Genomic DNA, 17,055 nt, shown 5'->3' on the forward strand with positions numbered 1-17,055 from the left:
ACAGGCATTGCAGCAACTTCTTGACAGGCCAGCTCAGTGTTCATATTCCACATCGCTCGTGTCAAGCGGTCATCTTTAATCTGTAGCACTGCCAAACACAAATTAAGAATGGAATTTAAAGCAAGATTTCTTTTTATTTGTGCATCATGGTGATTGATTCAAAGCCTCCAGCAAGTTACACAGCTAAGTCCATTGGTGTAAACAATTGACTGGCAGTTCATGCCTCGCTGTCAAGAGCTCCACGCTTTCCAGGGGTGTGTGTGGGTGGTGTCTACATCACTTATACGTCTTCATGTGCCACAGTCCATCATTAAGATAGTGAACATTCTCGATTCCGATTCCCTTGTTGACTTTCTCTCTATAAAAAAAAAGAAATATGTATTAACTCATGGATGCACTAACTTCAATACTCTTTCGCAGTTTACTAAAATGTGACTTGATTGACTTACATGCTTTCTGCAGACAGCTTCATAACACCAACACAAAGTGCATGCTGTTTTCCCTCTGCCATTATGGCCTGCAGTCTGTCATTAAAGATAATATCTGACAAGTTGTGAACATTATGAGATGCATATAGAAGTCAATCATGTACCTTATAATTAACATTTTTAGCAGGATAATTGTCTTTTATAACAATGTAATGGCTAAGAATGTAAGCTATATGAAAAAAGGATAGGATATGCACATCCCCACAGTTTCTTTAACATAGTGCTGGACCCAAAAATAATCAAGTGAAGAAAAGGGAATGTCCACACACGATTACGACTACTCTCCCGTCCTTTTCATTATTTTAACCAAAAGTGAACAACGTTCACTTCTTGAACGGGCGAAATGGGCGAAACGCTTATCAACTTGTTGATGAAGCCACAGAAAAAAAAAGCCACAGTCACTTTTGGTTAAAATAATAAAAAGACAGGAGAGCAGCCTATCATGTGCGGACATTCCCTTTTTCTTTACAAAGAATTCAAGCAAGGCACATTTTAAAACCTAATTATATTACTATGGTATCTTCAACATATAACAACACGTTTAAAAGGATACAACTACTGTCTCTGCGGCAGCTGGGTAGAGTTTAGCCCCTGGTGACGTGAGTCCAGGGCACATGATATTGGCTCCACTTAAGACAAATTTAATGGCCCCTTTGTCTACTTGCTGGTGTGGCAGTATGAAAGGATCTGGAACATACAAATTAATGAGAACTGTATCAGTATGCATTAATGTAATCATTAAACAATCATTCAGATAGATGTTACACTTCAAAACCAAGGGCAATATTGAGTTATTGATGTAATATATAAAGTTACATGGCCGTCTTTTGACGATGATACAGTGTACTCAGTCTTTGAGGGCAGAGTAACATACACAGACAGACACCCTCATTATTTAAGTTTGGCTTATTCAGTCCTGGACTTTTCCACTTGGACCGGCCTGTGCGGGTTATGTAATCACATACACAACTAAACTAATCACATTGTGCGTCATGTTTTAACCAACCACAAACATTTTCAATCATCAATCATTTTCAATTTGTAAGTAAGTAAGCCTTGCCGAGCCCTATAGGGCAGGAGCCTATCTCCTGTTTCCTTAGCGTGAGGCAGCTTGATATACAAGTACACCCCCTGGACATGACGCTAGTATGTCGCAGGGACTTACCCCAACCAGCCCTTGATGCAGAGTGCCATACCAAAGACTAGTCTTTGGTATGACCCGGCCATGGGTCGAACCCCGACCTCCCCGTCTCAGGGCGGACACTCTAGCCACAAGGCCCCTGAGCTGTTTTTCGTTTTGACATACTTCCTAATACAAACAGCTAAATCAACGGTCGTTGAAAATTTTCTTTAAAAAAAAAACTAAAAAACTGTTGGCTTAAGGCCCCACGATTTTACAGCCTCCAGTAGTGAGGCAGTAGTATATGTCAGACGTAAGCATAAGTTGAACTGAATCAGGTATAAATTGGCCCAAAACTCCTGTAGTGTGAGCTCAGCTTAACTTGGTTGTGATTGGTCAGTGCGAAACACGCACACAGCACACACTCATGCACCCCCCGAAAGAATGATGGGCACAGTGGCACACAGAGAGGGCCAGTAAAGAGACATACAGGGCAGAACCACTGCTTCAAGCCTCAACCAGCTATCAGGTGACTACTATTACAGTAGATCTTACATTTATGCAGCAGTCTGAGAGTTGGGTAGAATGGTCCTTCCCTCTGTCTGAAGAAAAGCAGCTCTCCATTCACTGTCAGGATTTCAATGTGTTCATGGCTGCCAGAGGAAAAACAGAAAAATATTAGAGTTGTCCCGATACCAGTATCAGACAAGCTGCCGATACTGCCTAAAATGCTGGCATCGGCGAGTATGCCAGTCTATGCCACTCCGATACCACGTAATTTATCACATGATATTTCATTTACAGTCATATTTTGATTGCTTTTGTTGCACGACTGTTTTATACTCTTACTGTACTATTTACAATATAATTTCACTAACTTGTAGCTGCACTTCAACAATTAATAATGGCATTTTTATTCCTAGATCAGTGGTTCTCAAACCTTTTAATTTCAAGGACCCCCCATAACTCTTGAGTTAATTTTGGAACCCGCAAAAGGAACCCAGATGGTTAAATTAAACACTGGTATCGTCGACCGATACGTAAGTTATGGGTATCGGAATTGGTACCAGAAGGAAAACATGGTATCGGTACATCTCTAAAAAAATATCACATAACATACAAGATAATACAAAAAAACAAATCAATCAATGCGTGTAAGGGAAATAAAATGACCCATTATACCATCTCACTATTTTGACAGGGTCCTTTTTTGGCATAATGTGGTTGAGCCATGCCTCAATGTCAGGAAACTGGTCCAACAGCTGGTTCTTGATTCCTTTGATAACCGATGTCTTCAGCTGAATACAGTTGGAAACATTTTCCTTCTCATCAAATCTGAATGAAGTGAGACAAAGGAAGGCACAGAGACTGCTATAGTTAGATGCCCATTTATGTCAGAAAAGGTACACAAACTTTAAGCAGATTGTACTTTGCAATCTATTTATTATACTTTGCAATAATAAATTAAAAGTATAGGACATTAGAAAAGTCTAGGTGAGACTCAAACAAATATGACATGACAACACAAGACTGGTGCAAGCAAATTGTGCTTATAAGGAAGAATAGATGTCATGTTTGGTCTCCACACAGACTGTGTGCTTAAAATTCGTAACCTGAACTGTCAAAGACCATATGAATATACTTGTCTGAGACACGTATCCCGAAAGCTAGAAAGAAAATGTCATCAACCGACAAATAGTGGAGCTGCACCCATGATGACAGTGCATGGGAGTCATTTTCTCCTTTATATGGTCTTATAGTTTACAAGTCATGCACAGGGAAAATCCTCAGTGTTAATCTGAACCTTTTGTAATTCGAGTGTACAAATGGAACCAACTGACTCTCAATAGTTAGATTAATACCACAGTGGATTAGATGTGACTGTGTTGAGTCTCTTCATGACATTGCAGGTGACTGTGCATGACCACCACAAACCAGATTTCTATCCTATTAAGATCACAGGTGTTTGTGAAAAACACAATTTCTGCATTTGTTTATGCACCCGTTACTTTTGAGCAAAGACCAAATGTGCTACAATTTACTTTTTCATGTCTGGTCACGTTACAATACACCAAAGACTTGCAAGTTGTCAAGCCTTTCTTAATCTTTACGCTGATGTTCGGCTTTCCTTTTACCCAGGCAACATAAACATGTCTTTATTAAAAAGCTTCCAGTTAAAAGTGCATATGGCTATAGAATAACAAAACAATTACAGGGTTTGAATGTTGAATCTTAACAGCCAGCTGAACGAAGAAACGGTGTCATGCAGTTAGCTATCAAAGCTAATGCTAAGATACGCGAGAGAGACGTTTTTTAACGTTACGTACTTCTTAAACATCCTCGGTGCTCGTGTGTAAACGTGTTTAATTAATTCCTCCGAGGTTCGTCCAAACTTCTGAAGACACACTGACTGTGGGGAGAAACAACTATTTGGTCACAAACATCTATCTAGTGCAAATCCACGCTTGTCGTTGAGGGCCACGGTAACGTCATTTTACGACAGTGTCTCGCGTCCTACGGCATATCCGTCCAACGTTGTGAACTACTTCCTTTGCACTTGTCATGAGCAGTGTTGCCATGTCCCCTGATTATAAGCGACTTTGGGCTTGTTTTTCTGTGAAGTTGCTTGTAAATATTGGTAGTTGCGGGTTGCGTTTTTTTGGGCAAGTTTTGTTGAAATGACACACTGACACAATTATTATAATAATATAACAGTGGTTCTCAAATATTTCTATTTTCATGAAAATGTTTTGTGCCCAGGGAGCATTTGTGTTGTTAGAATGTTTCAGAAAATATTCCAAATATTCCACATTTTATTGCAAGAGTTTTTGCAAATAGCACATCTACAAGCTTTTGGGCTTGTTTTCCTAGACGTGGTTGCTTATTTCTCTCACAAAATATGGCAACTGTATTCTTGAACTCCTATTTCAAGGAGGAGGCAGATCTATTTCCTTCAATTCAACTATTTTGTTGAAATTAATGTATTGTGTGCCTGAACTTTCAAAATTTCAAAATAGCAAAAGCTCTTAACTGTGAGTCTTTATAATATGCAAACTGCAAAGTATAAAGTTGTGGAATAATGTTGTCTTGGAAGTCTTTGTCCTGTTGGCAAATTTCGATGCCAATAGGCCTGTATACACAAATATTAAATACCTGTTTATAGAATCAACATCACAGGGTTTGTTTGTTTGTTTGTTTGTTTATGTATTTATCTCCCCTCTCTCTCTCTCTCTCTCTCTCTCTCTCTCTCACACACACACACACACACACACACACACACACACACACACACACACACACACACACACACACACAATGTTCATTTGCTGGAATCTCTCTCTTTCTCTCAGATACCAATGCATTGTGTAAAATAAAATGTATACAATAACTATGAATAACTATCAAATGAATAAGTCAATCTCATATTTGTATTATAGAAATATGGTTACAAATTACAATACATTTCTGAAATGCAGATGATGTCTGAACGTATTTCTCCCTGCTGCAGTATAATGTCTAGTAACAGGATTTCACTTTTTATTCACTGTGGTTACGTGGATCAAAAAATGGTGAGCTTGTAATGTTGGCATACAAAATGTACACAACAAAAATAAAAACCTAAATAAAAAGTTTCTAGCCTGCATGATGTTTGCAATGTTGCCATGTCTGCTTATTATAAGCTACTTTTTCTGTAAAGTTGCGGGCTGCTGTTTTTTGGGCTTGTTTCTTTGATTGAATAATTGATTGAATACTTTATTAACAGTTTACAAATACTTTTTTGATTGTTTTACAGGGGCCAGTTCCGCATTGCAGCCACCTGTAACTGCTCTTTTAGAGCGGTTTTCAAGGAGAGTTAGTATTCACATGTTTTTTATGACTGTTGGTAGGGCACTTTTTATATTTTCAAATAGCCAATGTATGTATTATGTTAAAAGGGCGAAGGGCTCGCTTCTGTTGGGATCGTTTTCATAGACCTGGTTGCTTATTTCTCTCACAAACCCTGGCAACGCTGATTGTTTGCTGTCGCCGTGGCGCCATCTAGCGGCCAAACCAATCCGAATGGAGGAGCTCGTGCAGCAGGCAAAAAAGTACTTTTACACAAAGTACTTCCGGTGGGGTCATCGAATCGCTTTTATGAGTGAATATTATCCAGAGTTAAACCGACAAATGTCCCGCTACCATTAAAAACCTCCATACATTCACCCGTTTTTTATCCGCACACCGTTTAGTTTGTCGTAAGGCTCCCACCAACCGCTAGCAGCTCCACAACGTGGTTCGGACCCAGAGAGGCCAGAAGAGGAAGCAGAAGACAACCATCTTTCTTCTGCCAGGCAGCAATAGAATAACAAGAGAGAATTGAAAGACCTGAGGAGTTTCACATTTATTATCTGTTCCAACACCTGAGGAGAAAGACCTTTAAAAAACCCTCAGCAGACAGAAATAAGCTTTTTTTGGACACGGATATCATCGTAATAACCCCTGCAAACCTGGAGGTTTGGTATTAACAGGACTGGCTATTAGAATTTAGTATTCCATTTGTTCATGTTTCCAACAGGTCTACCTTCCCCTAACCCCCCACCACCGCCGACCCAGGAGGCTAGTAGACCACCAGCAGCTTCTGATGTCAAACAACACACAGACGGCGGCATCACGTCTAGTTCGAAGAAGAGGAAAATAAACAGTTCTTCTTCTGAGAGGGAAGACATTGATGCGATTTCTTCCTCTCCTCCTCCCAAAACCCTCTTGAATTCCTCTTCTTCCTCCTCTTCGTCCTGCTCCTCCAGCACTTCGCAACACATCCAGAAGAAGTTGAGATTCGAAGACGCTGTGGATTTCATTGGACTGGATGTGAAGATGGCTGCTGAGGAGGCTGCGTCTTGCTCGAATAAGAGCAAAAATGTGTTCCTGCCCGGTGGAGTTGGGCACCATGCAAACGGACTGACGAAAAATGCAGGATCAACCACCTTTTCCAACAGTAAACCCGGCGCTGCAAAGAAGCTAGTGATCAAAAACTTCAAAGGTAGCCTGCATGATGTGTTGACTGATGTGATCTCATTCTTAAACAGGCAGATTCTTATAAGCATTTATTGCTCACCTGGTGCTGACATACCTCTAATTCAATGGTTCTCAAACTTTAAAATGTCAAGGTCTCCCCTTAACTCTGACTTTGGTTCCATTTGTATACTGTCAGAGCTACAGACTTGTAAGGGTCAAGTTAGACCCCCCTAAAGGAACCCTGAGAGTCCTTGGAATCCACTTTGAGAACCACTGCTCAAATTGTTATAGCATTATATTTCAAATGGGGACAACAAAACCAAATAGTTTGACATACTGTATATAACTGCTAATGACAAGTTTATGAAACTTTAAGATCTCTGTCATGTATGTAGCCACAGTGCTATGTTTTTATATCGGTTTTCACACCTTTGTACCACAGAAAAGCCCAAATTGCCTGAGAACTACACACAAGAGACCTGGCAGAAGCTCAAGGAGGCAGTAGAGGCCATACAGAACAGCACTTCTATCAAGTACAATCTAGAGGAACTCTACCAGGTACAGTCTGAAGCAGGGGCCAGTGGCCTCTTCAGTAAACCTACAGTATCATCAGTGATGATGGAAAGATGCTGCTAAAAAAAACCTCATGACCTCAATTTGATCTGAACATGTTATGTGACGTGACATCTGCAGAAACAAGCATTGTGTTTTCTCCACTGTTGACTTATTTATTTATTTTATTCTAATTAGGCGGTGGAGAATCTCTGTTCCCACAAGATATCTGCCAAACTCTACAAACAGCTGAGGCTGGTGTGTGAAGATCACATCAAGGCACAAATTGACCAGTTCAGAGAATATCCTTTCCTGTTTGTGTTTCTCTTTGTTCACTCTCGCTGACTCATTTAACTATTTGATTTTTATAGCCGAGTATATGGATTATGAATTTGTATTGTTATAAAGAGATGCCAAAAAAAAATCCTGTACTACCTTAACAATTCTTACAGATGCCCTGGACAGTGTACTTTTCCTTAAGAAAATAGACAAGTGTTGGCAAGATCACTGCAGACAAATGGTACGTCCTGTCTTTATTTTGTCATGTACAAAGTCTGATTTCCCTCAAATCCGTTATCGTAACATTGCCTAACATGTTTAGTTATTCTTATTCTTCCACAGATCATGATTAGGAGTATATTTTTGTTCTTGGACCGCACCTATGTTTTACAAAATTCTATGCTGCCATCTATCTGGTGAGTAAGTCACTTGGATTAGCATTATGTAAACACACGGGCTGATGTTTTTTTTTTAAATGAGTGTTGAATGAAGCCACTCTGGTCTGCAGGGACATGGGCCTGGAGCTCTTCAGGTTCTATATCATCAGTGATCTGAAGGTGCAGAGTAAGACCATTGACGGGATCCTTCTGCTCATTGAGAGGGAGCGTAGTGGGGAGGCTATCGACCGTAGCCTCCTGAGGAGTCTACTGAGCATGCTCAGTGACCTACAGGTAAATGGACTTGTTGTACCCTTTGTCCCTTAATAAGGTACACCTGAGGTGTCATTCAACCGACCTTGAAGCCTAATTCATACTACATCGCACAATGCATCATGATGCGGCACATTGCTAGCTTGAAAATATGTTGTTTTTAGTGAGCGACACCATTGCACGATTGAGTAAATTACGTTTAACTATAATGTACACACAAAGCGTGAAACTGTTTGAAAAAGTAAAGATGGCCCTGTTATAGGGCTGGGCAATTAGCCAAAACTATATCGAAACCAATATTTAGAACCTCTAACCAACTTAATCTTGCTTATGTAGGTTAATCGAATAATCGAGAAGCATTTAAAAAATATATATTTCTTTAAGTTCCTTATAGCCTACATCAACAAATCGACATGAAAAACATCTATTATTATTTTTATAACCACTTAAGCCCCTGTATTATACTACATTGTACAATGGTGGCGTGCAAAATATTTACAGTTCAGACCTTGTCAGAGAACTATGAGAATATGTAAAAAAAAAAAAAATCGTAATCAAGTCCAGCCTTACCCTGTGCTGTCCTGCTATCCTGTGCTTTGCTGAATATGTCATGTAGTGTAATAATAGCTGGAGATGGTCATCTTTGAGTCATGTCCCTTGCCCTGTTCTAAGATCTATAGAATGCAAGTGTTAGTTTGGCATCTGTGTTATTTGTGATAAGCGTCTGCTCTGGTGTTTGATGATGTGCTGTCAAATGCACCCTTGAATAATGGCTTTAATGACATCGGTGTTCTTTCCAACCCTGACAGATTTATCAAGACTCCTTTGAACAGCGCTTTTTGGAAGAAACTAATCGACTGTATGCTGCAGAGGGACAGAGGCTGATGCAGGAGAGAGAGGTGATTTATTGTGTCTGTTATTTGTACGTCCTGTGAACTATTGTGTGTTCCCTGTTGAAATACTGTTGTGTATACTACTGACTTTTTGTCATTTAGTGTTTGAGCTTTTGATAGGACTTGACAATATGTATGTACACCACTAATTACCACTACTACCGTAGTTACACATGTAGTTTAATGTTGCAAAACATTTTCAGTTACAAGTAAATTATAGTTAAAAGTAAAAATCGCTTAGAATAATAAGAATAACTGCACATTAACGCAAAATCGCTAATTTCTAATCTGCCAATTACATGGCAGCAACTCGATGTATTTAGGCATGCACACATGGTCAATACGATCTGCTGAAGTTCTAACCGAGCATCAGAATGGGGTAGAAAGGTGATTTAAGTGACTTTGAACGTTGCCTGAACCGTTGATACAAGGCAGGATGGATCTACTATTCCTTTATGTTGTAGTAGATGCCAAATTCTGACCCTACCATCCGAATGTCCCAGTAGAAATCGAGACTCATCAGACCAGGCAAGGTTTTTACAATCTTCGATTGTCCAATTTTGGTGAGCCTGTGCGATTTGTAGTCTCAGTTTCCTGTACTTAGCTGACAGGAGTGGCACCCGGTGTGGCCTTCTGCGCTGTAGCCTATGCCTCAAGGTTTGACGCGTTGTGCATTCACAGATGCTCTTCTGTATACCTTACCTTGGTTGTAATGAGTTGTTATTTGAGTTACTGTTGCCTTTCTATCAACTCGAACCACTGTGGGCATTCTCCTCTAACCTCTGGCATTAACAAGGTCCCACAGAACTTCTTTATTTTTCGTTAAATTTCGCACCATTTTTCTGTAAACCATAGAGATGAGTGTATATCAATGCTTTAGAATAGATGCTCAAATTCATTTCTGAATGCATTTCTGAATGCTATTAAGATTTGAACTATAGTCATGCAATGGCTAATAAGAGTTAAAAGCCTGCCCACAGGCTTATGCACACCATAACAATGTTAGCAATAGGTGCATAGGATACTAGGAAAATCCAAGTGTAAAAAAGAGTGATCCCACACACTATCTGGAACTTGCCAAAAAAAATTATTAAAAAACTTTTGACCAAAAGGCCTCATTTGATCCTTGATGAGGTCTAATGATCAAAATGATGTTCTTTAATCAAATATTTTGCAAGTTCCAGACAAGGCAAATAAGAGTAAAATGTTTTGGATTACCTTTTGTTTTATGATGATCACGAGTTGCCTTTATGTGGCCTTTCATATCTTTGCTGTCAAGTGGAAACATTATGTCCAAAACCGTTTCTTATTTATATTCTTATTTAATTTTTACAAGCTCACAACGCTGCGCATCGCACACTCTTGTATGATGAAGGAGAGCGTTGACTTATGAAAAGACAGCAACGATATATGGTATTCACTAACCCCCATGAAATTGAAGATGCAATATCATACTATTTCTGTTAGGTGCCAGACTATCTCCATCATGTTAACAAACGCTTGGAGGAGGAGGCAGACAGGGTCATCACATATCTAGACCAGAGCACGCAGTGAGTAGTGGCCATTGGCCAGGCATGGTCTTTAGTTTACAGTTTAAAAACTGAGGACTAAGACACGCTAGTCACTTGCACTCGTATTTTCTTGCAGAAAACCACTTATTGCTACGGTGGAAAAGCAGTTGCTGGGTGAACATCTCACTACAACTCTCCAAAAAGGTAAACATTTATATGGGATTATGACAGCCTATTAACAGCCAAGTGAATCTCTCTTGTTTTACATTTATGTCATTATATGCTTTATCTCTTTTTATCTGTTACCCCTTTGTTACCATGCTCCTTTAAATTGTGTGATTTGTAATTGAAGTAATTTGTTTAAATTTTGTGAAGCACTTTGTAACCTCTTTAAGTATTATTATTATTATTAGTAGTGGTAGTGGTAGTGGTAGTAGTATAAGTATGTGTATGATTAATTAAGTGCTGGACGTTCCTGTGATGTATCCTGAGCTGTCATAATAATGTTGGAGATACTCGTATGGTCACATGTTGTGCACATCTCTTAACTCTGGCTTTTTGAAACTCCTAGGATTGAATCACCTACTAGACGAGAACAGAATCCAGGACTTATCTCTTCTCTATCAGCTCTTCAGTCGAGTGCGAGGTGGTGTTCAAGTCCTCTTGCAACACTGGATATACTACATTAAGGTAGGCTATTACTGGATAGTTATGATGACAGTTGTAGCATACTGCACATTGAAGGTGGCCAGTTAACATTTTGCCCGTCAGTCACATCTATGTGATGTGATTGAACAGAAATGGAAATCCCTGATAAGTCAACCGGCGACACACAAAATGTCAAGTTTAACTTGGATTCATTATTTTCCAATTCTCGACTCTCAACCATTTTAGGCCTTTGGCAGCACAATTGTTATAAACCCAGAGAAAGACAAGACCATGGTGCAGGAGTTGCTGGACTTCAAAGACAAGGTGGATCACGTCATCGATGTGTGCTTCATGAAGAATGAGAAGTTTGTCAATGCCATGAAAGAGGCTTTTGAAACTTTCATCAACAAAAGGCCAAATAAGCCTGCAGAGCTCATAGGTTGGCAAACTAGCATTGTTTTTTCCCCACTCAGTTGTTAGACTATCAATAAACAATTAATACAATATTAATATGAATTAAATATTCTATTCAAATAAACGAAATGTGTTCTAAGCCAAATTCTATGTCTGTTTGGCTTTACAGCAAAGCATGTGGATTCGAAACTACGGGCAGGAAATAAGGAAGCAACAGATGAAGAACTGGAGAAAATGTTGGATAAGATCATGATTATCTTCAGATTTATTTATGGTATTGTTTCCTATTACAATAGTCTTTTTACCTCTTTTTCTGACAGAAATATAAGAAATGTATATTTTGATCAAGCTTAATTCTTATATATATCTTCTAGGTAAAGATGTTTTTGAGGCCTTTTACAAGAAGGACCTGGCCAAGAGATTGCTGGTGGGAAAGAGTGCCTCTGTCGATGCTGAAAAATCTATGTTGTCCAAACTGAAACATGGTTAGTATAAAAATCCATCCATCTCACACACAAACACATCTTCACCTTTATTCGCTCCAAGAGGTATTTGACAGTAAGTCAGCAATTCTTACACCAACATTCTGGGTTCACATTAGGGATCTCAACAGTTAATCGGTTAGCCATTTATTTAAAAGAAAATGTCTGAATACGCTGATCAGCTTATTGGTCAATTTGCATAATAATACTCACGCATATCTGCACCAGGATGTCTAGAAGACAAAAGAAAATGAAACACACAAAGTGTAGCATAGTTTGGGACTATTTCACAAAGAAGGATGATGGCAAAATTGCATGTAAATCACAAAATGCTAATGACTTAAAATACAAGCTCTGACTCATTCATCCAAGTGATCTATTATGCACAAAAGGGGAGTTGGGGACCATTACGCACCATTACCTATATGAGGAAAATGGGCAAGTAAACAAAGTAGAGAACTACTTGGATGGAATTGAATTGTGGATCGTCAACAGCCTCTGTCATCTCATTGTCCATTTCACCTGACTGGCTACATGTACATTAGTCATATGCTGTCTTTGTATGTCCGTGCCATCGGAGTGGGTGTTCTTGGGCAAAGGACCTTACACTCAACAGACTGAAATTTGCACTAGATAGATACCAAAACATGTTGACATGTTAATCTTCCTTCAGCAAAAAAAAAGGAGATAAACTTTCAAGCAGCCAGTAGCCTGGGTTGGATCAAGCAGTGCAGGTTGCCTACTGCATTCAAGCTGCACATATTATGACACAATTATTATGTTGAAGGAGCCTAAATGAATGTGTACCATTCTGATAAACATTCATTCTGTGTACATGCATTTTTTTAATATCGGATTGGGTTTGTAGCTTGAGCCTGTATTCCAGGCTTAGCCTGGAATACAGATAAGCGTTAACTAACTGAATAATGATGTTGTCTAACCGATTGCAAATCTATCAGTTTTTGACATCCCTATTTCACATTGACTTTTAACCTTTGTTTCTTCCAGAATGTGGTGCCGCATTTACCAGTAAGCTAGAAGGGATGTTCAAGGACATGGAGCTTTCTAAAGACATCATGATACAGTTCAAACAGGTAATTACTGCTACACGGTCTGTATTTCCTGGCAGAATACCCTCTTGGAATTAAGTGTTGTGACAGGGAGGTGAGGTTTGATGAAGAAAACTGTAAAATGCAATTTATCAAATTTATAATTTGTCTCTGTGATAGTATCAGCAGTGCCAAAACATGCCCGGCAACATTGAGCTGACGGTCAACATCCTTACCATGGGATACTGGCCGACCTATGTCCCCATGGAAGTACACCTGCCAGCTGAGGTTAATGCTGAGCAAATATTCACACTTTCAGACTATGCCATTTTATGATGTAGCCACATAAATATTGCCACTTCTTTGTAACACCTGGTGTTCTCAATGTACAGATGGTCCGCCTGCAAGAGATTTTCAAGACTTTCTACCTGGCCAAACACAGTGGCAGGAAACTGCAGTGGCAAACAACACTAGGCCATTGTGTCTTAAAAGCTGAATTCAAAGAGGTACATCGTTGCTTTTTCTTATCAGGATGATTTAGTTTGTACTCTCTCCCTGCCGAGAAATCGAGAACTTTTAATTTCTTCTTTCTTTTCAACAGGGAAAAAAAGAACTGCAGGTTTCCCTGTTCCAGACACTAGTGCTACTGATGTTTAACGAAGGAGAGGAGTTCACCTTGGAGGAGATCAAACTAGCGACAGGAATAGGTTAGTGTGATCGCAGGAAAGGATCCTCGACAATATAATTTTGTACTGTTCGACAGGAGCACAGATTGCCAGCTACAGTTTAGTCAGCATGATTCCTTGAGCTAAAAGTATGTTAATTTTCTGTTGCTTGTGTGCATGGCAGAGGACAGTGAGCTGCGACGGACGTTGCAGTCACTGGCATGCGGGAAGGCCCGCGTCCTCACCAAAGTCCCAAAGAGCAAAGATGTGGAGGATGGTGACAAGTTCTCCTGCAACGATGACTTCAAACACAAGCTCTTCAGGATCAAAATCAACCAAATCCAGATGAAAGAAACGGTATGTCTCATGTCCTTAAAGGAGTAGTTCACCCAAAAAATGACTTATTTTCTATCAATTACACACCCCATGAAGCCTTGGATTCATGGAGATTTTTTTGTTTTTGTCACATTCCTAAGTCAATCATTTGACGACTGGGTGGCTGGTCAGTAGGAGACTCAATTGACTCCGACTCCGCTGGTCATCAAATTATTGGCTTAGGAATGTGACAAAAACTAAAAAATCTCCATGACTTCAAGGCTTCATGGGGTTTGTAATTGATAGAAAATAAGTAATGTTTTGGGTGAACTGCTCCTTAAGATTTGACAAAACTATGCTTGGTCATATGACGGTGTGACAAGACCGCGCTACGAGCTTGTAGATCTGCTATTTTTGAAAAATCGTGAAAATGTGTGCAAATCTTTGAATATATATATTTTTAAAGCGAACATTTTTAACTCAAATCTTTGCTTCTGGGGGGTCTCTGGAACAAAATATTTGGATGGGGTCTGCGGCCAAATACATATAATTTTGGGGGTCCTTGACATGAAAAAGATAGAGCACCACTGATATAGAAACATACGTTTTTCAGAATACTGTTGATTTAGGAGACATGTAGAGTTGGCTTCAATTCGAATTGGGTTAACTACCCTAGGAGACACGGGGAGAACATGCAAACTCCACACAGAGTAGTGTGGTAAATTATGCCAGACTGCCAGCATGTGCCAAACAATCGTTGTTGTTTTCCAGGTGGAGGAGCAAGCCAGCACCACAGAGAGGGTCTTTCAGGATCGGCAGTATCAGATTGATGCGGCCATTGTTCGGATCATGAAAATGAGGAAGACTCTGAGTCATAATCTCCTGGTGTCTGAAGTGTACAACCAGCTCAAATTCCCTGTCAAGGTGATTAAAACATCCCTACCTTCCCCAACCCAGTTATTACAATGAAATTACAATATTTATGTGGGCTAACATTAGACCAATAATTTCATTTCCATATTGTCAAGTTATTCTAAATAGATTGTTCATTCTAATTGACATGGCTCACTTAAAAATGAACTACTGACAATTCTGTAAGGGTTACAAATGTGGAACATGTATTGTCTTTTTTAAACAGAATAAAGCTTAGAGGAAATATAAATCCATAATATTAGGAGGGCTTTATAGATTGTTTTATAGCTTCTGATCTTAACCCATTCTGCCCCTTTCAGCCTGCTGACTTGAAGAAGAGAATAGAGTCTCTGATCGACAGGGACTATATGGAGCGAGACAAGGAGAACCCCAACCAATACAACTACGTGGCTTAGAAATAGAAAGAGACAGAAAAAGAGGCAGGCAGTCCAGTCAAGCTCAAGGCTTCTCTTGAGTGCTCTGTCTCGAATCATTGGCTCCAGTGGATGTTACCATTATCCTCTTCAACCCAGCGACCGACTAGTGAATGGATAGTGCTCCACGGGACTTTATCAGGGGTCTTGTGATCCTGTGGCCTGCATGCCCATTAAAAAGAGAATATTGGCCATGTATCTCAGATCAACTGAGAATGGGACTACCTTGGACAAAAAAGAAGACAAACCAATGTTTTTTTTTCCCCCTTTTGCTCTTTTTTTTATGGACAGGGGAGAGAGAAATATTTATTTTCAAACTTAGTCTTCTTTATCTGTCATTTATTTGAGGCATTCTGCTCCTAGTTATTACGTCACTTTCGTTTCCCTTTTAGTTCACTCCGTATCCCAAGGAAACACTCACACACCTAACATTGCTTTAACTGTGAGAAAGGAAGAAAAAAAATTAATAAAGATGATGCTTGTTTCTTCAATCAATGTCAAATGCGAGACCAATGGATTAACATTCACACTAGGATTTGATGTTAGGGTGGATTCTGTGTCAAATGCGTGCACTTGCGGCTATGTTTAACAATTTTCAAGAAGGCAACGTAGCTATCTGTGATAGCTGTTTGTATGTCATGAACAACCAATCTGTGGGATATACTATTTAGGTAAATTATGCCAGACTGACAGCATGTGCCAAAAAAGAGCACTTCTGTTATAGGATTTGTTCATGCTGCTAAACAATTGTACATGTGTATGCATTTGGTTTCCCCTTTGCTCTTGCCATACATTTTTGTACATACTTAACACTGTTACAGTGACATTTTACATGCTCCATTTGATAGGCACATGTATATTTAGTTGTTTTTTGTTAACCCCTAGAGAGTATAGTATACTAAAAGCACAACATTTTCAGACACTGCCCCCCCCCCCCAACCCTCCCTCCCATGTTCCTGACCTGAGCATAAATCACTTCCAAACGTTAGATTCATTGTAAGTCTCCCCGTGGAGCTTGCAGGCCTTGCTTAAGTGGGATGAATGGGAGTCGATTGTCTCAACAGATGACTGCTGATTGAGAAATCACGCTTGACTAGACTTTAAATGCCCTGTGTCTGTATGAGTCTGTTAGGTTTATTGCTTCAGATTAAAACAAACTGTCAAGTGTTTCAATACGTTTCGTTTTATCCTTTCAAACATTTCAACCCCTTACGCCTGATTTTATATTTCATCGTTTGACGGCGAAATTAACGTAATTAACATTGCAACGTGCTGTGGGCTTGTAGATCTAATATCTGCAAATTGATTTTGAGTTTATTTAGCCTATTATGACATGCCCAAAATAATGATGCAATGTTTAAAGTTGTTAATTACCCTTCTTTTAATTTCCCCTTTCATTTTGCATGGTAGAGCTGCTATTTTCTAAACATTGTGATTTGTTTTTATTTTATTAAACATTTATATAAAATAGAGTTTAAATTAATTACTTGTATTTATTGTAATTTCCCCCTAAATATTGTTTTCTGATACTGATCTCGGTATAGAAATGCACAGATGCTTTTGTGTAATAGAGCTGTTAAGAAACGGTGACAAGCCTCTTGCTGCTTTGACAAGTTATGACAACAGACAGTCATATGACTTCCATTTC

The 17,055-nt window shown here is 39.3% G+C and overlaps 2 protein-coding genes across 2 annotated transcripts; one reads left to right on the forward strand and one right to left on the reverse strand.

The window, feature by feature from the left end:
* Positions 1-114: 114 nt before the first annotated feature.
* On the reverse strand, positions 115-4,113 carry mcts1 (MCTS1 re-initiation and release factor). Its single transcript, XM_084041985.1, has 6 exons — positions 3,936-4,113; positions 2,791-2,943; positions 2,164-2,261; positions 1,042-1,175; positions 450-517; positions 115-358 (listed from the first exon to the last, which is right to left on the reverse strand). Exons 1-6 carry the CDS (start codon positions 3,944-3,946, stop codon positions 277-279), a joined length of 546 nt encoding a protein of 181 aa, XP_083898111.1. The 5' UTR covers positions 3,947-4,113; the 3' UTR covers positions 115-276.
* A 1,536-nt stretch (positions 4,114-5,649) lies between these two features.
* Positions 5,650-16,580, forward strand: cul4b (cullin 4B). Its single transcript, XM_084085601.1, has 20 exons — positions 5,650-6,628; positions 7,046-7,161; positions 7,354-7,457; positions 7,606-7,675; positions 7,777-7,850; positions 7,943-8,105; positions 8,894-8,983; positions 10,445-10,527; positions 10,625-10,692; positions 11,060-11,178; positions 11,383-11,575; positions 11,720-11,824; positions 11,925-12,035; positions 13,041-13,126; positions 13,262-13,369; positions 13,474-13,587; positions 13,683-13,788; positions 13,931-14,103; positions 14,833-14,985; positions 15,294-16,580. The coding sequence occupies exons 1-20, from the start codon at positions 6,151-6,153 to the stop codon at positions 15,387-15,389; spliced, it is 2,610 nt and encodes an 869-aa protein (XP_083941727.1). The 5' UTR covers positions 5,650-6,150; the 3' UTR covers positions 15,390-16,580.
* Positions 16,581-17,055: the final 475 nt, after the last annotated feature.

The sequence above is a fragment of the Gymnoscopelus microlampas genome (genome assembly GCF_963454915.1).
Source record: "Gymnoscopelus microlampas genome assembly, chromosome: 18".
Classification (NCBI taxonomy): Eukaryota; Metazoa; Chordata; class Actinopteri; order Myctophiformes; family Myctophidae; genus Gymnoscopelus; species Gymnoscopelus microlampas.

What these genes read in the sequence shown, in the direction of transcription:
- mcts1 (XM_084041985.1), bottom strand. An exon ending in TCTCAGACTGCTGCATAAAT is followed by an intron (nt 1,176 to 2,163) that starts GTAAGATCTACT and finishes TGTATGTTCCAG; the next exon opens with ATCCTTTCATACTGCCACAC. An exon ending in AAGCTGTCTGCAGAAAGCAT is followed by an intron (nt 359 to 449) that starts GTAAGTCAATCA and finishes TTTTTTTTATAG; the next exon opens with AGAGAAAGTCAACAAGGGAA.
- cul4b (XM_084085601.1), top strand. Translation starts at nt 6,151, where the DNA reads ATGTTTCCAACAGGTCTACCTTCCCCTAACCCCCCACCACCGCCGACC. An exon ending in TAAGCCTGCAGAGCTCATAG is followed by an intron (nt 11,576 to 11,719) that starts GTTGGCAAACTA and finishes TTGGCTTTACAG; the next exon opens with CAAAGCATGTGGATTCGAAA. An exon ending in TCATGATACAGTTCAAACAG is followed by an intron (nt 13,127 to 13,261) that starts GTAATTACTGCT and finishes TCTCTGTGATAG; the next exon opens with TATCAGCAGTGCCAAAACAT.